This window comes from Schistocerca cancellata, chromosome 2 (assembly GCF_023864275.1).
Source record: "Schistocerca cancellata isolate TAMUIC-IGC-003103 chromosome 2, iqSchCanc2.1, whole genome shotgun sequence".
Lineage (NCBI taxonomy): Eukaryota > Metazoa > Arthropoda > Insecta > Orthoptera > Acrididae > Schistocerca > Schistocerca cancellata.
In genome coordinates, this window is record NC_064627.1 from 1,039,132,618 (window position 1) to 1,039,159,729 (window position 27,112).

A 27,112-nucleotide genomic window follows, 5' to 3' on the forward strand; every position below is an offset into this window, starting at 1 on the left:
CATCTTTACACTGTTTTTCGGAAGCTTCCAACATCCTACCTTAGTCATCACAAAGCTTCTTTCTCTCTTCTACATATTTACTACTCATCAATGTTAATTTCTCATGAGTGTTATGTGCTACTGTCTTTATCTTTTCATCACAATCTTAAGCTACCGTCTCAACAACGTTATTTAATTCTGAAAGATTAGAGCTGACTGCCTGAATCTCCTTTTTAATTTCTTTCTTCAGTTTGTTCTTTAAGCTAACCATATCAGGTCTGAGGCTATAGTTTTCTTTTCCACTCTATTAATACCTTCTTTCGTACTATTTTCCACCCTATTAATGTCTTCTTTCATACTACTTTCCACCCTATAATGTCTTATTTCATACGGATACTACTCAGACTACTCATAATTTGCCTTAACATTGCTTTGAAATTGCCATCTGCTGCAAACTTTTGCTCTTGCTGACTTTCGCTACTAGGTTCCTCCTCTTTAACCTTAACGATCTCACCCACTTCGGTACTGTTCTCATCCATTTCGCTCATATCACCAAACAACGTATATGACACTTTTATCATTTTATCTACAATAGGACTTTTGTCCCCATCATTCAAAGTTACATTCATATCTGATTTATAACCACCATGGTCTACAGACCAGTCTCCTGTTGTTCCATGTCTCCCATCACACTGCCTTGTTCGTTAAGGCAAATCATTATGTATCACTTAATATGAAATGGCTTTTGCTATGAATTACCTTGTTTTTAATCACTCGTCTGCTGCAGCTGCACTGGTCATCTCGATATTGGCTGCATGGCTGCTGCAAGTTGTAATTCTCTTGGTGAGGCGTCTTGTTTATCCCGGTCAGCTGTGTCCACCTGTGTGCTGCTTGTCTGCTTCTGTACTCAATGGCTGCTTCCATAGAACCTGCTCTCTGATTGGCTGCTGTCATACTGCGGCCATGAAACCCAAGCACTGATTGGCTGTTGCATCTCCTCCATTTAAATCACTGTCACCCGCACGAGTTCACTGTCAAAGTATGTGAGTCCCAATTTATTGTGCCCACATAAAGTAGCCCTCACCTGGGACACCACATGTGATGTTCGCCTACTTTATTTCCTCGTTGATGGTCCTCGGTGTCGATGTACTGCGTTGCTATACGGGCTGGAAAATGGAGGGTGGAAGTCAAACACCGACTACTTTAAATGATGTAGCCGACAGGTGCACATTTGCGTTTCACTGTTCTTTACTTTCACTGTTCACAACTCCCCCAATAATACACACTACGTGCCCAGTGCACTATTGTTTAACTTTCGATAAGCCTCATTAATAGTTTGCAGGCAAACATCCACATACTGCTAGAATATTTTACTGTTGAACACCTATGGGCAATAAAAGCCTAACTACACATTTCACAGTTCTGGAAGAATAAAAAGGTACGTATGGAACAGATACTGTCATTGTTTTAACATACAGCCTAATTGTGTTACACTTATTTCACAGTTAAGTTGATGCATTGTTGTTGATCTAACCATTATGGGTTTCTTGTCTGAAATTCGGCCACAGGTTGACTGTCTCGGGACCAAAAATTGGGCCCATATATATCCTCACAATAATAGGCACTGAAGCTGTACATTGTTCTATGTTTAATTTACAGAAATTACAAATGAAACTTAACTCATTCGATTAACTGAATACATCAAAAAATTGGTTCTTTCTAACAGTTTCTTCTACTACGGAGAGTTAGGCCAAATTATTTGTTTAAATGATGAAATTAACAGATATCATTGTGCAAACAATACTTTTGACAAAACTGTTAATTACTTTGGAATTAATTAAGGACTGGCTTAACTAACATGCTTTCGAATAGATTCAAATAGATCCTTTGAGAATACTACTAGTTGTTCCTCCAAATGTTTACAATTATTACAGAATTTATGTTTGTTTATACGTCAACAATAGAATTTAAGTTACAAAACAATCACTGATTTCACCCTATAGTGAAAGTATTAACTAGGAATACTCAAAATAAATTAGAAAATCAATTACATACTTAAAACTAAGCACAAAATTAGATCTGGTGTTATATTCTAAAACTGAGGGCCAACCTTTCTCTTATATGAAAATGCAGATTATACTTACATATGTTAATTATCACGTCCTCCTCGCCGTGTCCGGCCACAGTGACTCCGTCAGTCGTTTAGTCCTTATTGTGGTGGGCTGGGATGTGTCTTGCAAAACCAGCTTTGCTTTGAAGATCCGGTCACACGAAACGCAATACAGATGCCCAGTGGAGTTATACATATAGATGTAATTAGGCTTGGACTTAGATTTGCGGAGCGTTTGTTTATCCTCCACGTTCATGTGTTAGTAGTAATTAGTCAGAGATGAAAAAAATGAATTTTTAAGGAGGCAGATGGCAAAACAAGAGGGGAAGTAAAAATATCCCAGCTTGCTTCGTCGCCACTTCATTACTGTCTCGTGTAACTATTCTTCCCTTCATTCTCTTAAATAATGCCTCTCACTCCAGTAATGTTATGAGTGGAGAAATGAATCTTGATTATTATTATTATTGTTGTTGTTATTGTTATTGATGGCACTTTGCCACTTTCCTAATGAAGTGCCATTGAAGTCGGAAATTCGGTGTAACCAGAGTTTCCCATTAGCACTGATACTATTCAAAATTTGAGTGGAGGAAGCACTTAAAGACTTGAAGAGCAAATGTGGAGACATGGGAGTCCCTGTGGGGGATGCAATCTGGTACACACCTCTCTTCACTGATGACCAGGCCATTGTAGCAGAAGACCAGGATGATTCTGAGTACATGCTTCGGAAGTTAAAAAATGAGTGTGAGAGATGGGGCCTCACAATTAGTCTGGAAGAACCGATTATCTGAAGGTTGGCGACAATACCGTAGAGGACCTGTAGGTTGGAGCCAGTCCGATAAGGGGATAGACACTGAGGTTCTGAGCCATATTTTACACTGAGCTCCTAATATTGTGCCGGACCTTCTTTTGCCTGGTGTAGTACATCAGTTCGACATAGTATGAACTCAGCAAACTGTTGGAAGTCCCATGCAAAAATATTGAGCCATGCTGCCTCTATAACCATCCATAGTTGTGAAAATGTTGTCAGTGGATGGGTTTGTGCACATACTGACTTCTCGATTATGTCCCATAAATGTTTGATGGGATTCATGTTGGGCAGTCTGGGTGGCCAAATAATTTGCTTGAATTGCACAGAATGTTTCTCAAACCAATCACAAGAGTTTTGTGCTGGTGACATGACAGATTCCCATCCACAGAAATCCATTGTTGTTTGGGAACATGAAGTCCATAAATGGATTCAAATGATCTTCAAGTAGCTGAACATAAGTTCCCATCTCTGCAGTTCTGAGGGACTGGTGTTGGGTGGGGGAAGCCAAATGGCACATAACGGTGTAACAGGTTCCTAGGTCCCTAGAATTATGCTGGAGGGCATGCTCTGCTACTGTGTATTGGACATCTCCTAGGTGGACAGTTTGTCTGTGCCCGCATGAACGGGGAACTTGCACTCCAACACATCCTTTCATCCCGCCAACTCCCTGGACTGAACCTATGTTAACCAACCTCACTCCCATTTACTCTTCAGTCTTCCCCTCTTTCCCTTTCCTCTTTTGCCATTCATGCATCTTTTCATCCTACATAGTTGCATTTATCTTTATAGTATATACCTCTTTACTTCTGTAAGCATCCTCTTTGGTTTGAAGCTGGCACAGTACTTACAGTAGAAAATCTTTGGCTTCCCTCTGACACCCATGCCTCCATCTTTGCTACCCTCCCTGTTTACCTTTCCCCTGTTGCTTCATAACCTGGGTTGTGAGTAACGGAATCCACTTTCCTTTCTTCCCCTTTTTTCCCCACTCTCCTCCCTGACAAAGGAACAAAGTTCTGAAAGCTAGGATACATAAATTTTCTGTTCTGTTTTGTGTATCTATTGGCTGTACTGAGCTGAGGTAAGTACTGGCCAGCCCCTCTATCACTTTGTTAGTTTTTGTATAGTTTGATGAACATACATGCCTTTCTGCTTGTTTTAGTTTTACTTTGTACTTTGGTAACAATTGTTGCCACAACTTCGTCATGGTCACTGACACCAGTTTCGATGTGGACATCTTCAGAGAGGTCAGGTCTATTTGTTGCCATTAGATCCAATATTTTTCAATCATGAGTGGGATTCCTAACTATCCGTTCTAGGTAGTTTTCAGAAAAGGCATGTAGTAAAGTTTCGCAGGATGTCTTTATCACGCCTACTACTGAGAAAATTGTAATTTTCCCGATTAATTGTTGGATGATTAAAGTCTCCACTGATGATTACAGTGTGATTGGGGAATGTATGTACAAGTGACCTATTTTCTCTGAAGTTTTTGGTTACATCAGGAGATGAGCCTGGTGGGTGATAGAAGGATCCAGTTATCACTTTATGCCCACCCCTGATATTGAGTCTTGCTCAAACAGTCTCACATGCAGCTTCAATTTATATCTCTGTGGATTTGAGTTTTTTTGTCTACTGTGATAAATACACTCCTCCATTTCCCATTTGCCTATCCTTTCGATATACACTTAAATTTTCCCCGAAAATCTCACTGCTAATAATTTCAGGTTTCAACCAGCTCTCTGAGCTTCACTGCTTTTCATTAGTGCTTCAAAATCTGGCACTTTGTTGTGAATGCTTCGGCTGTTTACTATAAGGATTTTAACACACTCACCCGTGGGAGGCATTTCTTTCAATCTTACACTGATACTTCTGAGTTTCCTACAGCTATTGTTATCTGGATTGGATGGAGAGTCACCTAATCCAACGGATAAGTTCATCATATGTTCCACATTGATTTCTATAGTTACTTCTCATAGTGTTGCATGTCAGTTAGCAGTGACAACTCTACCCAAAAGCCGCTGCCCTCAGTCGTTACGTGAAGGCCATCGGCCACTGCATTGCCTGTGGTGAGAGATAATACCTGAAATTTGGTATTCTCAGCACACACTTGACACTGTGTCTATGAATATTGGATTTCCTAACAATTTTCGAAACTGAATGTCCCATGCATCTAACTCCAACTATCATTCCGCTTTCAGAGTGTGTTAATTCCCATCATGTGGCCATAATCACATTGGAAACCTTTCACAAGAACCACCTGAGTATAAATAACTGCTCCGCCAATGCATTACCCTTTTATGCTTTGTGTATGCAATATTATTGCCATCCATATATGAGGTCTGTTCAGAAAATTCTAGAACTTTATCCACAAAATCTTTCTGTGCTCATCTTTCACTTATTGTGAATGGTTTCCTTCAAAGTACTCTTTTCCACAATTGATACACTACTCCCAACGCCATTTCCAGTTCCGGAAGCAGTTTTGGTATGCCCCTTGTCAGCTCGCATAAAGCGCTGTCTGCAAATTTTGTTTTATCTCATTTGTTGTTGCAAATCTTCATCCTTTCAGTGGGATTTTCAACTTTGAAATAAAAAGATCTGCAGGAGCCAGGTCTGGAGAGTACAGAGGATGAGGTAGCAAAGTGATTTCATTTTTTGTGCAATAGTCATGCACCAACAGAGATGAATGTGTGAGTACATTATCGTGATGCAAGAGCCATGAATTGTCCGCTACATTTCAGGCTGTTTCCTTCTCACATTTTCTCCCAGGTATTTCAACATGTTCTGATTGACAGTTTGTCACTGTGGCACGAATTTCGTTGACTCCTGACACTGAATGTCATCAGTAGATGTCGAAGGGCGTCCTGAATGAGGGTCAGCTTTAACTTCCATCTGGCCATTTTTAAACCATGTGAACCATTCGTAACACAAAGTATGGCTTAAACACCCATCACCGTAGACTTCCTGCATCATTTGGTGTGTCTGTAGAGTTTTGTTGAGTTTCATGCAAAATTTAATGCAGACGTCGCTCCTCTAACTCTGCCATTTCGAAATTTGCAAACTGCACGACACAACGTTCTACTCAATGCAACACTGAACAATAACTAACAGACATACAACAATGAAACTTCGGGCAGTAACACATTAAATACAGGTGTGTGCAGAGATGCCAACCGCATTTGCACCAACACATCATCATTACAAAATTACGAATGTTCCAGAATTTTTTGAACACATTGGAAACCTTTCACAAGAACCACCTGAGTATAAATAACTGCTCCGCCAATGCTTTACCCTTTTATGCTTTGTGTATGCAATATTATTGCCATCTATATATGAGGTCTGTTCAGAAAATTCTAGAACTTTATCCACAAAATCTTTCTGTGCTCATCTTTCACTTATTGTGAATGGTTTCCTTCAAAGTACTCTTTTCCACAATTGATACACTGCTCCCAACGCCATTTCCAGTTCCGGAAGCAGTTTTGGTATGCCCCTTGTCAGCTCGCATAAAGTGCTGTCTGCAAATTTTCTTTTATCTCATTTGTTGTTCCACGTTGTGCTGCATATTTTATACACATGTAAAGCATAGCTGTCTCTTTATGTCACCAAGGTAAACATTTATGAGCAGAATCACAGTGTAATTTTAGTTTAATTAAACAATGATAAAATGTAGTGTACGAGTTAAGTCATTCTTTAATTAAACAATAATAAAATAAACTTTCATTGTATCACTGTGTTGCTGCATACAAGTGTTACTGTGCATTAATGATCCCCTCGGAATACTAAAGAGAGCAGTTGCATCAGATCAGCGCCAAACACTTATTTGGTTACTAATTATCTCTTCAGCAACTGCCTCATTAAGGGGTTGTGCTGCTTGCTTGGAATCTGGGTCATTTTCATGCATGGATTGTACATTTTTTTCTCATCTGTCTCACTGTTTATTTTTATTGCTGCCGCTTTCTTGGATGTATAATAAAACGGCTTATCTCTATGTTAGCTGAAGCAATAATGCTCGAGTAGAGGTGGGATTGCAACTGTAAAACAACAGTTGAATTGTGCAAAACAGTATTATTTGTTGTTGGCCCACTTCATACATAGGCGCACCAGCTCAAGGGTTAAATATCTGGGAGGGGGAAGGGATTATGATATTGTGACATGGAAAAAGTAAAGATGACATAAATAATGAAATACGGCAGGGCAGGATGGCTGTATGACAACTGAACTTTTTCCTATGGCATAACAAAATAAAAAAAAGTACCAAACGGTGATATAATGCTCAGTTTTTGAAAACATTGCTGTGTACAGAGCAGAAATGTGGAAACAAGTTGCTTGCACCAGAGACGGACTTGTGGAGACAAAGTTGTGGCATCTCCCAGCTGCACCATGTTTCAAATACCAACATAGGAGAAGCTATGGGTGTTGATAAATCAGTAATAGAGACTGTAGAGATGAAAATCTGAAATTACATGGATATCTAAAAGGATGGAAAGAAGAAAATGTGAACAGTTTGTGAGGGGCCGTTGTTGAGAGGTCTGGGATGTGATGGATGCCAGAGGACTGCAAGAAGGAGACTGGCATGATCAGAGGAAGTGAAATACAGGAAGTGAGGGGCAGTGCTGGCCTTAAAATACTTGCAAGAGGGTTATTATTATTATTATTATTAACTGCCTTTCTTCTCACTCCATATTTTCATACTGTCTTTTCCTTTATCCTCTTCTTGGTTCATTGTCAACTTTTTTCTCATTCTTGCCTTGTTATCAGACAATTCTACCATCCCCATCCTTTGTTTTCCACTGTTATTTATCACATGTCCTGCTTTATATTGTATTTATTGGCTCTCTTTTCCTTATGCCAATTTTGACTCATTTCATGCATCAGCAACATGTTTTCTTTTGATACACCCATCTCTAGTGACCTTTTTGTCCACTAGACATTAAACCTTAATCTTTCTTACTTCTTCTATACACATCTGGCTGTGATGATTCAGTCCTTGTAATACTGTCATTTTATTATGCTTTGCAAATAAGCTGCTTGAGATTCATATATTCCATAATTATACCTGAACTTTTTCCACTTCTTCATCCCTAATTTGCATCTTTTGACCTAAAGTTACGAACAGCGTATTAATGACTCTCTTGTTTGTATCTCTTTTACCCACAGATCTCTTTTTTTCACACTTTTTTGACAAGTTTCACTGGAAGACAATTCATATTGTAATGTTCGACTATACCTTAATACTCCTGTTACTTTGTTGAATATATTTAGAAATTATTGAAGGGGAATATTGATGGGAATGTGAAGTGTAGGATCGTGTGGTACTCTGATATTTAAGATACTTTTTCTGAAATGGTTTGTAGCTTTTGTCCTTTAACTCGAGATATTTGTGGGTAATTTTTCATCAGCCCAATAGCAGTTTCCTCTTCCAAATTTTTCTTTTCTTTAGTTCACTTAATAAGGGCATCACATACATATTGCACACAAACTACTTTAAATAGCTGACACAATATCTTAAGTATTATATGTAATTCATTGTAAATAATGCTGACAGAAGTGTCATCTTTTGTAGGACTGTGAACCAATTTGGCGTCCCCGAGATAACGCTGTTAAAACGTTTTGTGAAGAGCATGGAATAATTTGTGTTGAAAAAGTCTCTCACACACTTTGGGATCCTAATGTTGTTATTAAAACAAATGGAGGTACGCCCCCATTAACATACCAGATGTTCTTGGTAAGTATAAGATATAATGCATTGTAAATTATATGAATATAAGCAAATAATTTTTTCAGTGGCACTGTAAATATTGATCATTATATAATTTACACTCTTGGATTACCCCAAGACCTCTTCATGCAACACGAATTTGAAATGTTGTTTCCACCAGGGAAAAGTTCAGATGTTCATATGAGTTTGTATTCTGTCCATCTCTACTAAACATTGTATAGAAATTCTATAATAGCCTTTAGCACAGTTGTTTTGCAGTGCAACTGAGCATAACATTGAGACAACTGACAAGGTTCAGTGGTTATAGCATTGTATTCTAACATGGGAGGAGAGGGCTTCATGTGCCTCTCCTGCTGTCTAAAATTATGCATTTTCCCAAAACCACCAAAGTTAAATGCCATAATGGTTGCTTTGAAAAGAGCACAACTGATTTACTCCCACATCCTTGTTTGATCCCAGCTTATATTCTGTGTCTAATGGCATAGTTGTTAGAGAGATATTGAACCGTAATCGTAATTCCTAACAACAATTGTGTTCCATTTGTTTCTGCTAATGAGCTGAAGGCAGCAATTACAATTTCACATGTAGTCTCTTCTGTCACTCTCAGAGTTATATTAAGTAATGCTTCATAACTTACGAGCAGAGAAAATGGACATCATTCCCTTAGAACTACTGATAGCCGTGGGAGAGCCAGTTCTAACAAAACTCTTCCATCTGGTGAGCAAGATGCATGAGACAGGCAAAATACCCTCAGACTTCAAGAAGAATATAATAATTCCAATCCTAAAGAAAGCAAGTGTTAACACATGTGAAAATTACTGAGCTATCAGTTTAATAAGTCATGGCTGCAAAATACTAACACAAATTTTTTTACAGATGAATGGAAAAACCGGTAGAAACCGACCTCGGGGAAGATCAGTTTGGATTCCGTAGAAATGTTGGAACACGTGAGGCAATACTGACCATATGACTTGTCTTAGGTGATAGGTTAAGGAAAGGCAAACCTATGTTTCTAGCATTTGTAGGCTTAGAGAAAGCTTTTGACAATGTTGACTGTAACACTCTCATTCAAATTCTGAAGGTGGAAGGGGTAAAAAAACAGGGAGCGAAAGGTTATTTACAATTTGTGCAGAAACTAGACGGCAGTTATAAGAGTCGAGGGGCACGAAAGGGAAGCAGTGGTTGAGAAGGGAGTGAGACAGGGTTGTAGTCTATTCCTGATGTTATTCAATCTGTGTATTGAGCAAGCAGTAAAGGAAACAAAAGAAAAATTCGGAGTAGGAATTAAAATCCATGGAGAAGAAATAAAAACTTTGAGGTTTGCTGACGACATTGTAATTCTGTCAGAGACAGCAAAGGACCTGGAAGAGCAGATGAACGGAATGGACAGTGTCTTGAAAGGATGATATAAGGTGACCATCAACAAAAGCAAAACATGGGCAAAGGAATGTAGTCGAATTAAATCAGGTGATGCTGAGGGAATTAGATTAGGAAATGAGACACTTAAAGTAGTAAAGGTGTTTTGCTATTTGGGGAGAAAAATAACTGATGGTGGTTGAAGTAGAGAGGCTATAAAATGTAGACTGGCAATGGCAAAGAAAGTGTTTCTGAAGAAGGGAAATTTGTTAACTTCAAGTATAGATTTAAGTGTCAGGAAGTCTGTTCTGAAAGTATTTGTATGGAGTGTAGCCATGTATGGAAGTGAAACATGGACGTTAATAGATTAGACAAGAAGAGAATAGAAGCTTCTGAAATGTGGCGCTAAAGAAAAATGCTGAAGATTAGATGAATAGATTATGTAACTAATGAGGAGGTACTGAATAGAATTGGAGAGAAGAGGAATTTGTGGCACAACTTGACTAGAAGAAGGGATCGGTTGGTAGGACACGTTCTGAGGCATCAAGGGATCATCAATTTAGTATTGGAGGGTAAAAATCATAGAGGGAGACCAGACCATAAATACACTAAACAGATGTAGGTTGCAGTATATACTCAGAGATGAAGACGCTTGCACAGAATAGAGTAGCATGGATAGCTGCATCAAACTAGTCTCTGGACTGAAGACCACAACAACAACATATATTTCTCCACTGGACACTACATTTTTTCAGAATTCTGTTGACTGTTTTTTAGCATATTAATACATAGAAAGTATCACATTAAAAGTCATTCAGAGTGCCAAAGAGCTTGGAATTATGCTGGCTAAGTTATTTTATGAAAATTTGGTATTAGAAAAGATGGTTTGAGACACAAAAGAACCATTGAGCAGCTGATAAGTACAAAGTAAACAAGAACCAATGACAGACACCCCACTCATCAGCAGATGAATTATGGGTGGCACATGGAAAATCATACTATCTTGTCCTTTTTCATTCATCATCTTAGCCTTAGCACCTGCAGAGGAAGAGATAGAAGAACATTTTCAGTTTTTTCTTCGTTTTTAAATATGCAAGTATCCTACAAAACAACTCTTGGAAAAATCATTGATAACTATGTGTACCTATCAATAATAGTGAAGTGACTGAGCTTTGTTTTCTGCAGAGGATATTTGATTACTGTGTGAATTGGACCAATCATGTAGTAATTGGCCAACAGCTGTTTATTCCTTAAATTGTAGCACATTATCTGAACAAACTGTAACCTAAAACTCATTTAATACTTTGTGATAAGGCAGTCATAATTTGTGAGCTTATTTGAAATACTTAGTTATAAGGCTTTTGTGACCAAAAAATACAGCTACATCTAGTTGCTTTATCACCATCAAGTAATTATGTTGAATTAATTTTTTAGTCTAATTATCTTGACCATTGTGTGGCCCAGAAAACAAAAACAAATAGTTGTATAGTAAATTGAGTTAAGATTATTCTGCAAATGAAATAACACCTTGTAGATCATCAACTTTTGATATTTTGTCTCATCAGTAATTGTAGGTTCAATAGGGTTGTTAGTTGGTTATTGATTAGATAATGTATGATCAGATTCCCAATATGATGCAGTTCTCTTGTACACTGTAATGTCGTTGTTGTTGTTGTTGGTATGGTCTTCAGTCCAAAGACTGGTTTGACACAGCTCTCTATGCTACTCTATCCTATGTGAGCCTCTTCGTCTCCTAGTAGCTACTGCAACCTACATCCCTCTGAATCTGCTTAATGTATTCATCTCTTGGTCTCGCTCTATGATTTTTAGCCCTCATGCTTCCTTCCAGTCCTCCAGTACTAAATTAGTGATCCCTTGAGTGCCTCAGAATGTGTCCTACCAACCAATCCCTTTTTTTAGTCAAGTTGTACTATAAATTTCTCTTCTGCCCAATTCTATTCAGTGTATCCTGATATGATATGGGTATGATATACCCATCTAATTGTCAGCATTCATCTGTAGCACCACATTTCAAAAGCTTCTATTCTCTTCTTGTCTAAACTGTTTATTGTCCATGTTTCACTTCCATCTTCCATACAAGGTTACACTCCATACAAATACTTTCAGAAAGGACTTCCTGACATATAAAGCTGTAATCGATGTTAACAAATTTCTCTTCTTCAGGAACGCTTTCCTTGCCATTGCCATTCTACGTTTTACATCCTCCCTACTTCGACCATCATCAGTTATTTGTAATGTAACAGACAAATACTCGTCAAATGAACAATATGATACACGTTTTATACACATCATAATAGACTTGTATATTTCATTTTTTGTAGCTAATATTTCAATTTGTATGTTGCTTAAACTGAATTACAATAGTGCTATGCAGTTATACTAATGTTTCTATCTTTTTCCTTTATTTACATTCATTATTCTATAGTTGAAATAACTGACCAGGTGAATCAATAATAGAGAGATGTAAGACATTGAGTGAATTTTATCCATAAAGGATGCAGCTAATCTCTGACTGTTGCTTTATGGGGTGAAGAATAATAACCACTACCAGTCACAGTAGAAGGTGATTTTATTTAACAGAAACCAGTTTCGCGTTTGTGCCCATCTTCAGGTGGTGTACATTCATGTCCATGTTTCCACATTCAGTGTTGGAGTTTATAGCCATCATCACATTATTTGCTTTTTATTCAGTGAATTCCATCATTGAGTGTAGAACCAGGTAAATGAATGTAAACCACCTGAAGGTGGGCACAAGCCTGAAACTGGTTATGTTAAATAAAATCACCTTCTATTGTGACTGTTAACGATTATTATTGTACAACCTGTAAGGCATGGAACTGTTAACATTACATAATTCATGGGATTGTAATAAAAATATGGTGATTTTGAAAATGTTAAGATTGCTGGAAGAATGTTACTATTAATTGTTATTCTATCTCTTGTGGGCAAGTGTTAAAACCTAAAGTGAACAGGAAAAAATATTGAAATGTGTTGTATGTGAGAACTTAAATTATTTCAACAAAATTGGATGAAAAAACTTATCACTTATCATAATTTTAAAATATTAAGAAAATTTTAATGTGAATCTTGAAGAAAAATAATTTGAATTATAAAATAGTAATTATATCTTAAGTCATAGCAAAGAAGTGAACACTTTGTGTATCCTTAAAAGGCTATAGAGACAATCACAGCTTCGACTGCGATAAGGCATTGAGTCATTCAGTATCAGTGCTGTTGAGTTCAGTTTGGTTTGTGTGAATAAATGAAGATCTCTAAAAACGAAAATGAGTTGTTTGTTAAGCAAAATCCTCACTGCCAGATAAGGCTATAAAAAAATCCAATGAATCACCTCATAATAATTTAATTGGATAGATAAAAAAATCTACTCATCAAGCGGTGGCAAAACACACACGTAAAATCACCTCAGGACCTCTGCGGTGAACATAAGTAACATATATAAATATGACCAACAATCTTTGACATCTCTGATTCCACCAGATAAGTAACGAAGTATTCATGTAACATTTACCTGCTCTAAACACAATATATCATTGTGGAAGAAGCATGATATTATGATGTAGATAATGCAAATAATTAATATTTTTGGACTGAAAATTTGGTGCTTAAATTCTCATCTATATTGTGAGTAGTAGCATTACAACATATTGTTTGGTATAAATAACAAGGAATCGGTCTTCCACAGAATAAATGTAACTGATAATAAATTTCACTGATATTTCTGAAATTTACTGCTTTATGCAAGGGGGCAATTATGCACAAGAGGTAGAAAAACAATTTTCCTCATGTATCACCATAAAGGTATTAGATAATGAGCAATAGCATTTTTTGCAAGCGTTTCACTGTACTCTACGCTTCCGCTTGCCACTACAGACCTTTTTTAAACTGAATCTGGTTTCATTGAATCAAATTGTAATATGTCTAAGCCGATAATTAAGTGTTTTGATTTCATGTTTACAGCATACAGTTGGTGTTATTGGCCCACCTCCACGACCCGTGGACGATATAGACTGGACAGGTGTTACATTTGGAAAGCTCTCTGATTACCTTTCTACAGAATTGAAGGTATGTTTCATTTAGTATGCCCTGAAACATGTATTAAGAAATGTCGTACTAATACTTGTAGTTAGCATAAATATTCAGCTATTTTCCTCTGGTTGTTTGATGCCTTTTGCATCTATAAGTGAATGCTTTACAAAGATACACTTAGTTTGTTTGAGATGCACTACTGTTTTGCAGTATTAGGTTGTGCAGCATATTCGGAATTATCAGTTAATTATCCAGGCTTTTTCTGTTTAATGGGTAACAGGCTGTTTGATGAGAGGTTTTAAATGTGTGTCCCAGTTGGTGCCAATAGAGACTGTCAAAGCAGGTGTACTGCTAACAGCTGATGAACACAGTCTCCATTGTTGTCACTACAGATGAGAAGCTACATATTTCTTTTGCAAGATATTTCCCTGTTGTCGAGATGCGTTTTTAGACTGCAGGGGAGTGTAAACCATGTTTTGGTAGTGATGATGGTGTCTTTGCTGTAATCTTTCCTTTCTCAAGATCCTCAGCAACATTATCTTAATGAGAAAGTTGTAAACTAAACACCATTATTGTTACTACACTGTTGCATTCATTTTAAATGAGTACAGAATTCCACATGTGCCCTGCTAATAGTTCTTGCTATGATTGGCTCAAATCCTATGTCATTCAGTTTCTTAACTATTTACTTATCTATTGTGTGCCTTTTAGATTCACTGTGGCATTTTTCTGCTATAGGGATGACAGAAATGGGGGTAAGAAATACAGTAGAAGAAGAATGGGTAGCTCTGAGGGATGAAGTAGTGAAGGCAGCAGTGGATCAAGTAGGTAAAAAGACGAGGGCTCATAGAAATCCTTGGGTAACAGAAGAAATATTGAATTTAATTGATGAAAGGAGAAAATATAAAAATGCAGTAAATGAAGCAGGCAAAAAGGAATACAAACATCTCAAAAATGAGATCGACAGGAAGTGCAAAATGGCTAAGCAGGGATGGCTAGAGGACAAATCTAAGGATGTAGAGGCTTATCTCACTAGGGGTAAGATAGATACTGTCTACAGGAAAATTAAAGAGACCTTTGGAGAAACGAGAACCACTTGTATGAATATCAAGAGCTCAGATGGAAACCCAGTTGTAAGCAAAGAAGGGAAAGCAGAAAGGTGGAAGGAGTATATAGAGGGTCTATACAAGGGCGATGTACTTGAGGACAATATTATAGAAACAGAAGAGGATGTAGATGATGAAATGGGAGATACGATACTGTGTGAAGAGTTTGACAGAGCACTGAAAGACCTGAGTCGAAACATTCCATTAGAACTACTGACAGCCTTGGGAGAGCCAGTCTGACAAAACTCTACCATCTAGTGAGCAAGATGTATAAGACAGGTGAAATAACCTCAGACTTCAAGAAGAATATAATAATTCCAATTCCAAAGAAAGCAGGTGTTGACAGATGTGGAAATTACTGAACTATCAGTTTAATAAGTCACAGCTGCAAAATACTAATGCGAATTCTTTACAGACAAATGGAAAAAATTGGTAGAAGCTGACCTTGGGGAAGATCAGTTTGGATTCTGTAGAAATATTGGAACACGTGAGGCAATACTGACGTTACGACTTATCTTTGAAGAAAGATTAAGGAAAGGCAAACCTACGTTTCTAGCATTTGTAGACTTGGAGAAAGCTTTTGACAATGTTGACTGGAATACTCTCTTTCAAATTCTAAAGGTGGCAGGGGTAAAATACAGGGAGCGAAAGGATATGTACAATTTGTACAGAAACTAGGTGGCAGTAATAAGAGTCGAGGGGCATGAAAGGGAAGCAGTGGTTGGGAAGGGAGTGAGACAGGGTTGTAGCCTCTCTCCAATGTAATTCAATCTGTATATTGCTCAAGCAGTAAAGGAATCAAAAGGAAAATTCAGAGTAGGTGTTAAAATCCCTGGAGAAGAAATAAAAACTTTGGGGTTCGCCGATGACATTGTGATTCTGTCAGAGACGGCAAAGGACTTGGAAGAGCAGTTGAACGGAATGGACAATGTCTTGAAAGGAGGGTATAAGATGAACATCAACAAAAGAAAAACGAGGATAATGGAATGTAGTCGAATTAAGTCGGGTGATGCTGAGGGAATTAGATTAGGAAATGAGACACTTAAAGTAGTACAGGAGTTTTGCGATTTGGGGAGCAAAATAACTGATGATGGTCGAAGTAGAGAGGATATAAAATGTAGACTGGCAATGGCAAGGAAAGCGTTTCTGAAGAAGAGAAATTTGTTAACATCGAGTATAGATTTAAGTGTCAGGAAGTTGTTTCTGAAAGTATTAGTATGGAGTGTGGCCATGTATGGAAGTGAAACACGGAAAATAAATAGCTTGGACAAGAAGAGAATAGAAGCTTTTGAAATGTGGTGCTACAGAAGAATGCTGAAGATTAGATGGGTAGATCACATAACTAATGAGGAGGTATTGAATAGAATTATGGAGAAGAGGAGTTTGTGGCACAACTTGACAAGAAGAAGGAACCAGTTGGTAGGACATGTTCTGAGGCATCAAGGGATCACAAATTTAGCATTGGAGGGCAGTGTTGAGGGTAAAAATCGTAGAGGGAGACCAAGAGATGAATACGTTAAGCAGATTCAGAGGGATGTAGATGTAGGTTGCAGTAAGTACTGGGAGATGAAAAAGCTTGCACAGGATAGAGTAGCATGGAGAGCTACATCAAACCAGTCTCAGGACTGAAGGCCACAACAACAACAACAACAACAACAACAACAACAACAACAGTGATGACACAGTAATGCATTTCCACATGTGGAAAAATTGTTCAGTACCATTTATTATTTATTTATTTATTTGTCTGTAGACCATTTAGTACAATAGCACATCGGGCATGTCAGAAACATTACAGAAGTAACATATGTATTAAAACATTAAGAGGCAAAAAGGGTTAGGATAAGGTGAGGACAGGGCAGGAAGTTGACCATGGGCTAATCAAAGGACCCATCCCAGCATTCGCCTTAGTGAGAAGGGGAAACCATGGTCCTCCCGAATGCGAGTCCAGTACTTTTAGACTGGAGCAGCCACGAGGACTTGGTACGTGATTGAAAGGGAAATCACAAAATACATTGTCTATGTTGTGAGTACAACATGCACAGTAAGTAAATAACTGAAAAAGAAATTTTGAAAATAAAAACACTACTGAAAAAGTGAAAGCACATGAACAAGTTACATAACTGTAGAAAAGTACAAACATACAATAAGTCAATCAATGAAGTAGGTAAACCATGAAACTTTGATTTAAAACATCCCTCAAAAAATAAAATACAAGAGCACATTATATAGCACTGCTAAAAGTAGGTAAAGCATGAGCACATGAAAACCTGCAAGCACTGTAACAATCACAATTAAGCTAGCTAGCACCAAATCCTTTCTTAGCAGCGATGTATCATGCTGTGTCTGAAACGAAGGAAACAGAAAACCAACAGCAGAAGTATTCTTTGCAAAGACAAGCACAGCACCGATGGTACATCAGTTAACAGAATCAAAAGAACCCAAAAACGAATGAGGGCCTAACATATTCATTGACATTGTAGAAACACTTCTTAACAAGAAATGATTTTAACTCCTATCCAAAAGCAGTTATCTTCTCCAACTTCTTTATGTATGTTAGCAGCACATTATAAAGAATGGCACCAAAGTGGCTCATGTGTCTTTAAGTGTAGGTTGTTCTAACTTGTTGTATATGGAGAGACCCACATGTGCGAGTATTGTGATTGCGGTAACTAGAGTCAGTGAGCAGGTCACCAAGTCTACCCCTCGTTATCAACATAAATTTCTGTAAGTAAAATGAGGGTGCAGTAAGCAAACATTTTTTTTTTTTAAATAGGGCCTTGCAGTGCACTCTTGCCGAGCTATGTGACAACATTAGGATACCTCTTTTCTGTAATGTACAAATTTATTTTAGTGGACTATTAATTTTACCTCAGAAATCTATTCCATAATCTACAAGGGACTGGAAGTAACCAAAACATGTCATTCCAGCACCATCTGAGGAGCAAACTGTGGAACTGACTTTCTGGGAGAGGTTAGTTACATAGTCTTTCCAGTTTAAGTCTTCAATGAGATTCATTCCTAACAGTTCTGCACATCATACCCTTTCTAACTCATTTCTGCCCAGTACCAGATGGAGATATTGGTTTTGACCCATATTCCTGAATTGCATATAGTTTGTTTTCTTCACATTTAGGTAGTTTCAGTTAAAGCAAAATATATTTAAAATACTGGTAATTGCAATATGTTCAAGCAAGGTGGTATAATGATGAGACATAGGGCTCACATTTTGTAGTGTGGTGCTTAAAATTGCTGTCCAGCCATCCAGATTTTGGCTTTCCACAGTTTTCCTAAATCACTTGGTGCAAATGCTAGCAGAGTTCCTTTGAACTCATCCTTCACAGGTCTGAACCTGTACTCTGACTCCAACAATAAAATCTGTACAATATTATGAAAAGGATAGTTGCTACTCACCATATAGTGGAGATGCTGAGTTTCAGATAGGCACAACGAAAAAACTGTCAAACAAAACTTGCGGTCAAACAGGCACACACACTCGTGCAAATGCAACTCATGTACACATGAACACTTGTACTGTTTATATCTTTAATAGTGATATAAGTGTCGTTTAACAGTACCTGTCTGCAACTTATGTGTCTTCTTAACAGTAAGTAGAAAACTGTCTTTTCCTACGGTGTTGATATTCCTACCGGGGTTTCCATTATTTGATTTTGCCGAACAACTTTCTTACATTCTACAATCCTATGATGTTTTCGTTTATTACTCTCCTCTGTAGCATTACACTCCCCAATGTTTGTTCTTTCCCTTCTTTTTGTGTTTATTCACCACCTACCAAACCACATCTACTTCCGAGCCACACTGCATCAATGATCATCGGCGCACAACATAGACTTCACGTCCGCGCGGATTGTTGATGCAGCAACTGATGCCCCAGATTGTTCCCTCCAATATTTATATTTATTCCTATTGATCCCCTATATTTATTCCTATTGATTCCATCCTGACGTACTTTAGTGTTTTGTTGTCCACACGTTCTCATGCCACATGAACTTTTGGTCCATGACCTAAACCATCCTACCTCCCTCTCTCTTCACTTATCACCACACATGCACACGCCCATGCCTTATCATTCCTTTACTCCTACATTTCTGTACATTTTTAATGTTTTGTGCATAATTTTATGTGGCTTCACATATTTTTGCGTATTTTTAAATATTTGTGCATATTTTTACATATCTGTATGTATTTTGCATATCTTTGCATATTTCTGCGTATCTTTATGTATTTTTTACTGCATCTTTGTGTTTTTTTGCTTATCTGGCTTCTCTTACAAACATCAACACCTATTTTGAACATTTCTGCATCATTGCCATTTCCTTTATACCATTCCTCCCACTGTGGACCTTTGCTCCAACTTTCTGCACCAGTTCAGAAAAATATCCCTTTCTGTGGCTAAAACCCAATCCCACATACTGTTTCTTAAATGCTCCCTAAACCATGGAATTCCCCCAAATGACCTACCCATAAAGATTCCTTTCTCTGGATCCCACCCCTCCTTTCACAATGACCCACACCTTTTTAGATTCAACCAATCCCTGGCCCTCACAAACCTGGTACTGCAAAAACACATCCCCATGGCACAGGTATCCCAAAACCACCTCTGCTCCCTCTGCAAGATACTAATACTCTGCAATCCCTGCTACATATATCATATCTTTGAAACTGAATCCCTTTCTCTCACTGCTACCTCAGGGCACCACTATCCAATTTCTATCATACTCACAGAGTTCCTCCTCGTCCACCCCTCATAGCAGCTAAACCCTGCTCAGCTGACCTTTTCAACTTGCCACATCCCCCAAAACTCCCTACCAGCTCTCCAGCAAATGCAGCACCAAAACATTCCTTGTAATGCTTTGTTAACCTTTCCACCAAAACTCTCACCACCTCAGAAGTTTCGGTCCTATCCACAGGCCTACCTTCAGCCCTACACCCAACTTTAACCATGCTGGACTTGTCAAAGACCTACTCTCCTTCTACCAATGCATGCAATGGAAGCTCTTCTTTGCCGCCAATCCTCCAACCAAAACCACCCTAATTCCAACAGTGAACCTTGCCTCTTCCAGTTCATACTACCATCCAACCATGAACCTCCTACTTAACCACCTTCCAGGAATTTCTTATCTCCAACTTAGCCTCACCATCCTTCCCCAGGTCCCTTCCTCAGAACACCAACATTTCAGTAGAAGAAAGAACAGCCATACACAGCCACAAAACAAATCCTGACCTAATCATCATACCTGCAGACAAAGATTTCACCACTCTTGTTAGGAATTGTAGGAATTGCAGTGATTATCTGGAAGAAGGCATCTGCCAGTTATCTGACACCTCTGCTTGTAAGTATTGCCAGAGTGATCCCATCCTAGAAGTTCAATACAACCTGCAATCCCTGCTTAAAGCTTTAGGCCCTCCCACAAAATCTCCCATGAATCCATTTCCCTCCTCACCCCTATGACACCCTGCACACCCACCTTCTACGTACTTCCCAAAATCCAACGATCCTGGACTCCCCATTGTGGCTGGTTATTGTGCCCCCACTGAAAGAATTACCCATACTCTAGCCTCCCACGTCAAAGACACCAACCTCTTCCTTCACCAACTCTCCACCATCCCCACCCTTTTACCTCCTGGATCCCTACTCGTCACTGTTGGCGCCACTTCCCTATACACCAACATCCCTCAGGGTCAGAGTGTTACTACTATTGAACACTACCTTCCCCAATGTCCTTCAGACTCTAAACCCACTACCTCATTCCTCAGACACCTTACTAACTTGATTCTAACCCACAACTACTTCTCCTTTGAAAGGGAAGATATATAAACAAATCTGTGGCTCAGCCATGTGCACCCACAGGACTCCCTCCTAGGCCAACCTTTTTATGGGCCATCTAGAGGGGCCCTCCATAGCCTCCCAAAATATCAAACTCCTAGTCTTTTTTCAGGTTCATTGATGATATCTTCATGATCTGGAATCAAGACAAAGACACCCTTCGTTTGTTCCTCCACAACCTCAACACCTTCTCTCCCATCTGCTTCATGTGGTCCTCCTCAACCCAGCGTGCCACCTTCCTAGATGTTGACCTCCTCCTCTCTGATGGCTCCATCCACGTCTCTGTCCACATTAAACCCACCAACCACCAACAGTACCTACATTTTGACAGCTGCCATCCCTTTCACGCCAAAAAATCCCTCCCATACAGCCTGGCCATCTGGGGACGGTGTATCCACAGTGACAAAAACTCCCTTCCTCAGTATGCTGAGGGTCTCACCAAGGCCTTCACAGACAGGAACTATCCCCCAGACTTAGTCCACAAACAGATCTCCCATGCCATTTCCCCTCACACCTCCAATCCTCCCACCACCCCCAAGAACCAGCCACAAAGGAGTGTCCCCTTCGTCACCCGGTACCATCCTGGACTGGAACAACTGAATCTCATCCCAGGGCTTTTATTACCTATCATCACACCCTGAAATGAGGGACATTGTACCTGAGATACTTTGCACCCCTCCTAAGTTCCATTGCCCACCCGACCTCCACAAAATCCTAATCCTTCCCTATGCCACTCCCAGTCCCAACCCACAAGAATCATATCCCTGCAGAAAACCCAGGTGCAAAACCTGCCTAATCCGCCACCCAGTACTTCCCATTCCAACCCTGTCACACGTTTATCCTATCCCATTAGGGCCACCTGCAAAAGAAGCCATGCCATATACCAGCACTGCTGCAATAATTGCACAGCTTTTTACATTGGTATGACTATCAACCAGCTGTCCACCAGGATGACGGCCTCTGTCAAACTGTTGCCAAGAATAAATTAGACCACCGTTTGGCACGGCCTGCCGCTGAAGAAAACACACTTGATTTCAGTGGCTCCTTCACTACCTGAGCCATCTAGATGCTTCCCTCCACCATCAGCTTTTCTGAACTGCGCAGATGAGAGGTATCCGTATCATACTTCTCTGCTCCCATAATTATTCCGGCCTCAACCTATGGTAACATACTGTCCCCACACCCTCCACCCAACAGTTTCTACCTCCTCTGTCGTATCATCTCCTCCCCATTCTCATCTCTCACCCCATTTATTTGCTGCCCTCTGTCAACACGTCTGCTCGTCTTTCCCTTGTCCTCTCCTTCTTTGCTTCTTTTTTCCGCACCTCCCTGCCCCACAACCTTCTGGTGCTGCACCTGTTGGCATTCTAGTCCCTGCACACTCCACCCAATAGTGTTCCTCTCTCTCTCACCACCCGTCTGCGCCTGTCTGCAACTTGATGTGTCTTCATTATGGTAAGTAGCAATCTGGCTTTTCCTACATTGTTAACAGTGGTATTGTTATTTATTAGTGTGTGTGTTATACATTTCGTGCTATCTAATTGAGAGCATAATATGCATAGTTTTTTATTTCTTTTTAAAAAGGTTGTTATGAATGAAAGACTGGCCAGTACTGATCTTCAGGAGGTGCAAACAGAAAAATCCAATAGAGAAAACTTCACTCTTGTCTTTTAGAATACATTCTTCTTCAAGATGGAAAGTGTTATTGAATGGGGAAAGTTGGAAAGGGGGGGGGGGGCAGGACGCTCAGCCTGTAGGTTGAAAATGAACAACCTATTGTAAGGAGTAAGGGAGTCTAATTTCTGCCTTTCTCTCTCTCTCTCTCTCTATCTCTCTCTGTTGAATCAAGATTCCAGGTTTCTCTTTTGAATATGATGTGCAGGTGTCTCTCTCTCTATCTCTCTCTGTTGAATCAAGATTCCAGGTTTCTCTTTTGAATATGATGTGCAGGTGTCCTCATTACCATTATGAACGTACTGAACAAAAGAGAAAACTGGAAAATGGAAGTGATTAGCACGAATTTATTGAAAAGTGTGCTGGGGTGCAGTGTTTTTGGTGGCGTTGATGGTGTTTCTGAAGCAAATCTGAATGAAAGAAATGTTCATTGCAGGTTGTCGACAGTGTTCTAACACCTGAGAAATTTGGTGTGTTTCCTGAAATGGGCAGTGGGGAACAAATGATCCGTTGGATTGGTGGAGAGACACGAGCTCTGGAACACTTGAAAGAACGCCTGTCTCTAGAGGAGGCAGCATTCCGAGATGGTTACTATCTTCCGAATCAGTCGAAACCTGACCTCCTGGGGCCACCAACCAGTCAAAGTGCAGCACTTCGCTTTGGATGCCTCTCTGTTCGCAAGTAAGTGCATGATTTTAAGTACTGGGTGATTCAAAAAGAAAGAACAGATTTCAACTGTTTATTACAGACAAACTGTGAAAGATAGAAACACATTGGTCATGTCACTGGATAAGAAAGGTTCAAAGTTTTATATTCACACAGACACTGGAGCATATACTCAACATAAAGACCAAGAATTGCTCAAGAAACATCAAAACAGTAGTCCATTTCATTCCACACACTAATCAAAGCTTTGAACCTTCCTCTATCCAGTGCCATGTACAACATGTTTCTATCATTTATAGTTTGTCTTTAATAAACTATTGAAATCTGTTCTTTCTGAAATCTGTTTGCCTTGTATGTTGAGGCTCACTGAGAGTGGAAATCTTCCCCTGAATCATCTGAATTTTTCATTTTCTGTCTGTAAATAACTGTGAAGGGAGAATCATGACCTCTGCTCTCAAGGTTTTAATTTGTTTAATTTCTTTCCTCTTTGATTGGCAGGCCTATAAACAAGATAAGAATCAGTGCGTAGGAACTAACACTGTCAACAACAGTCAACCACTAGTCTGGTTCACACTTAATTGAAGTTTCCCACAACAACATCCTCTTTAAAACATTCTTCGTCTACTCGCGGCATTAAATCTGGGTAAAATCTCGAGCAGTTTGACAATTATGATGTTCACCGACCAATCTCAAACTGTCTGTAGGCTATAAATTGTCACCAGAACAGCACCCATAGCTGTCTCTTGTCTCTGAGAAGGACAATCAAGGATTTCATCAAAAGCTTGAGATTTTATGCAGATTGGAAATGGCAAGTAAATTGAGTGTTTCGTACAAATATAGTCTTGCTCATTTATCAGTCTGCTTTCAGCTAACTGACACCTTGCCCTCCTCTCTATGGCAATCAACAGTAATAAAAGTAAAATTTACTTGCTTCATTTTCTCCTAGTTTATAGTTATGTGTGCATGTGACAGAGAGCTCCATTGTAATCCTGCACCCTTTCCACAAGAGCACCACTGGATGTGTCCTGCATTCACATTGTAAGACCACCCATAAACTGATATATTTTGCCATCAAAATCATACCTACATATTGTGAATGTTGCTACAGATGCCAGGCAACCACTTGTCTTATATGATGTAGTAGTATTCGTATTAGAGCTCCTTAAAACATGCACTAAAATGAGGCCAGTACTGCATACAGTTATATTGCCTGTCTGTAGTGTATTTTTTCACTGTACTCATCAAACTGGTGTTCTAAATGCTACAAATTAGAATGCTAGAAATTGACTGTTGGAATTCTGGGAGTGTACATTCAGGGAAGAAATGGGCAACATATTACTTCCTACAATGTACATCCCACAAAATGACCAAAATAGGAAAAACCACATAAACTATAACTCACAGGTCATACAGAACTTACTTAAGAGTTGCCCTTTCCATACACTCTACTCAAATGAAACAGAAAAATGATAATGACACCAAAAACACCCTCCACCTTTGCAGAGTATATATGTAGATGTTTTGTTAAATAGATGGTTCTTTCTGACCCTATGTAAATGGACCAACTCAAGTTACTAATTTCAATTCTGGACTGAGAAAAGACAAACTTCCAACATATAGAGGAAGAAGGGAAGCTCTGAGTATTGTTTGGGTTCATAGATAAGCTTCGGGCACTGCAGCTTGGGTTTTGAACTTCAGCGAAAAGCACAACCATTGAGTTGTCAATAAGTACACACAAAAGAAAGAAAACTTTCTAGCTTTCAGAGCTGTCCTTTGTGGAAATAGAGTAACACACACACACACACACACACACACACACACACACACACCTGCATGGTGACTAACAGTGCTAATACTGCAATGCTGTTTTTCAGCAGGTGAAATTGTTGTGGTGGGTGTAGTGTTAGTTGGGATGGATAGAGGGTGAAGGAGGTGGAAGTCATGGATAGAGACTGGAGGTGGTTGGCAAGCGGCTCAGAGGAAGGCTGCCAGTTTGCCAACTAGGGATGCGGCAAGGAGGCAGGTATATGGCTGGCACAATTGTAGCAGCCGGTCGAAAGCATCATGAGGGGTTGACAGGCTGGAGGAAGGAGAAACTGGTGGGTGGAGGTGGCAGGGACATCGGTTACCTGAGACTAGGACGATTATGGGAACAGAGTTTGTGTTGTGAGGATAATTCCCATCTGCATAGTTCAGAGAAGCTGGTGGTGGAGGGAAGGATCCAGATGGGTCAGACTGCAAAGCAGCAATTGAAATTGAACCTGCTGTGCTCAGCTACATGTTGTGTCACCAGGTGGTTAACTTTGCCCTTGACCACAGTTTGGTGGTGACGATTCATCCTGGTATATGGCTGGTTGGTAGTCATACCAACATAAAAGGCTGTGCAGTATTTGCAGCAGATTTGGCTTGCGACATTAATGCTTTCACAGGTGCCCAGGATCTAATGAGGTAGGATAAGTCTGTGGGGAGTGTGGGCGGGGGGGGGGGGGCAAGGTTCACAGATGGATAGTGATATGAACTGGGAGGTTCGTTGTTGGGATTAAGTTGGCTTTGGAGGGACTGCTGGCAAAGAAGTGTTTCCACTGTAGGGATCAGGAAAAGAAGAGTAGGTCTTTAACAACTCCAACATGGTTAAATTTGGGGGGGGGGGGGGCTGGGGGTGACGGCTGAAGGTTTAGCTTCTGGATAGGGCTGTAACTTGTATGGGGTGGAGGTTTTTGGTGGAGAGGTTGACAACAGTGTTTTGGGTCTGCTTGGGTTCTTGGTTTTGTGAGGTGTTGTGAGGGAGTTTTGGAGAGAGTGGTAAACTGAAGAATTCTATTAGGCAGTGTCCGGGTGTTGTGAGGGGTTGACGAAGGGGTTCAATGTGAGTGTGATTGGTGATGACGGTTAACATCTTACTCCAACATTGGGGTCAAGGTTGGAGTAAGATTTTAACCATCACTACCCCTTTACTCCCCTGGACCCCCACACATCACTGTTGGTGCCAACCCCTATATCACAACATCCTTCATGTCCATGGCCTTGCCATTATCGAAAACTGCCTCCCCAACTTACTTCAGAGTCCAGATCCACCACTTCATTGCTTGTACACCATACCAACCATATCCTGTCCCACAACTGTTTTTCCTTTGCAGGGAAGATTTACAAAAACCTTAACAGACAGATAATACACCCTGCCCCCCAAACCTAGTCCACAGACAGATTTCCTGTGCCATATCCTCGCATACCCCCAATCCTCCCACCAACCCCAAGAATCAACTACCAAGGCGCACCCCTAGACTGGAACAATTGAAACATATCCTTTGCCATGGCTTCGATTTCTCTCATTCTGCCCAGAAATGAGGGACACCCAACCAAGATCCTTCCCGTTCCTTCTAAAGTGATGTTCCATCAACCACCCATCCTAAAAAACATCTTTGATCATATCACTGTGGCAGACCAAGGTGCAAGACCTACCCAATCCACCCATCCAGCACCTCCTACTCCAGTCCTGTCATAGGTTTATTCTGTCCCATCAGAGGCTGGGCCACCTCTGAAAGCAGCTGTGTCATATACAAATTCTGCTGCAAACACTGCACAGCCTTTTATGTCAGTGTGACTACCAACCAGCTGTCGACCAGGACTACCAACCAGCTGTTGATCAGGATGAATGGCCACTGCCAAACTGTTGTCAAGAATGAAGTGGATCATCTGGTGGCAATGGTTGCTTCACAGCCTGAGCCATCTGGACCTTATCATCCACCGCGAGCTTCTCGGAACTCCACAGGCGGGAGTTATT

The 27,112-nt window shown here is 39.8% G+C and overlaps 1 protein-coding gene across 5 annotated transcripts in view; it reads left to right on the forward strand.

Moving 5' to 3' along the window:
- Positions 1 to 27,112, forward strand: part of LOC126163014 (cryptochrome-1) — a 122,577-nt gene that overhangs the window by 49,745 nt on the left and 45,720 nt on the right. For all 5 annotated transcript variants that reach the window (XM_049919881.1, XM_049919882.1, XM_049919880.1 and 2 more), the window contains 3 exons: positions 8,458 to 8,619; positions 13,969 to 14,073; positions 23,102 to 23,346. In XM_049919881.1, the coding sequence (XP_049775838.1) occupies positions 8,458 to 8,619; positions 13,969 to 14,073; positions 23,102 to 23,346 (512 nt within the window). The remainder of the gene's footprint in view (positions 1 to 8,457; positions 8,620 to 13,968; positions 14,074 to 23,101; positions 23,347 to 27,112) is intronic.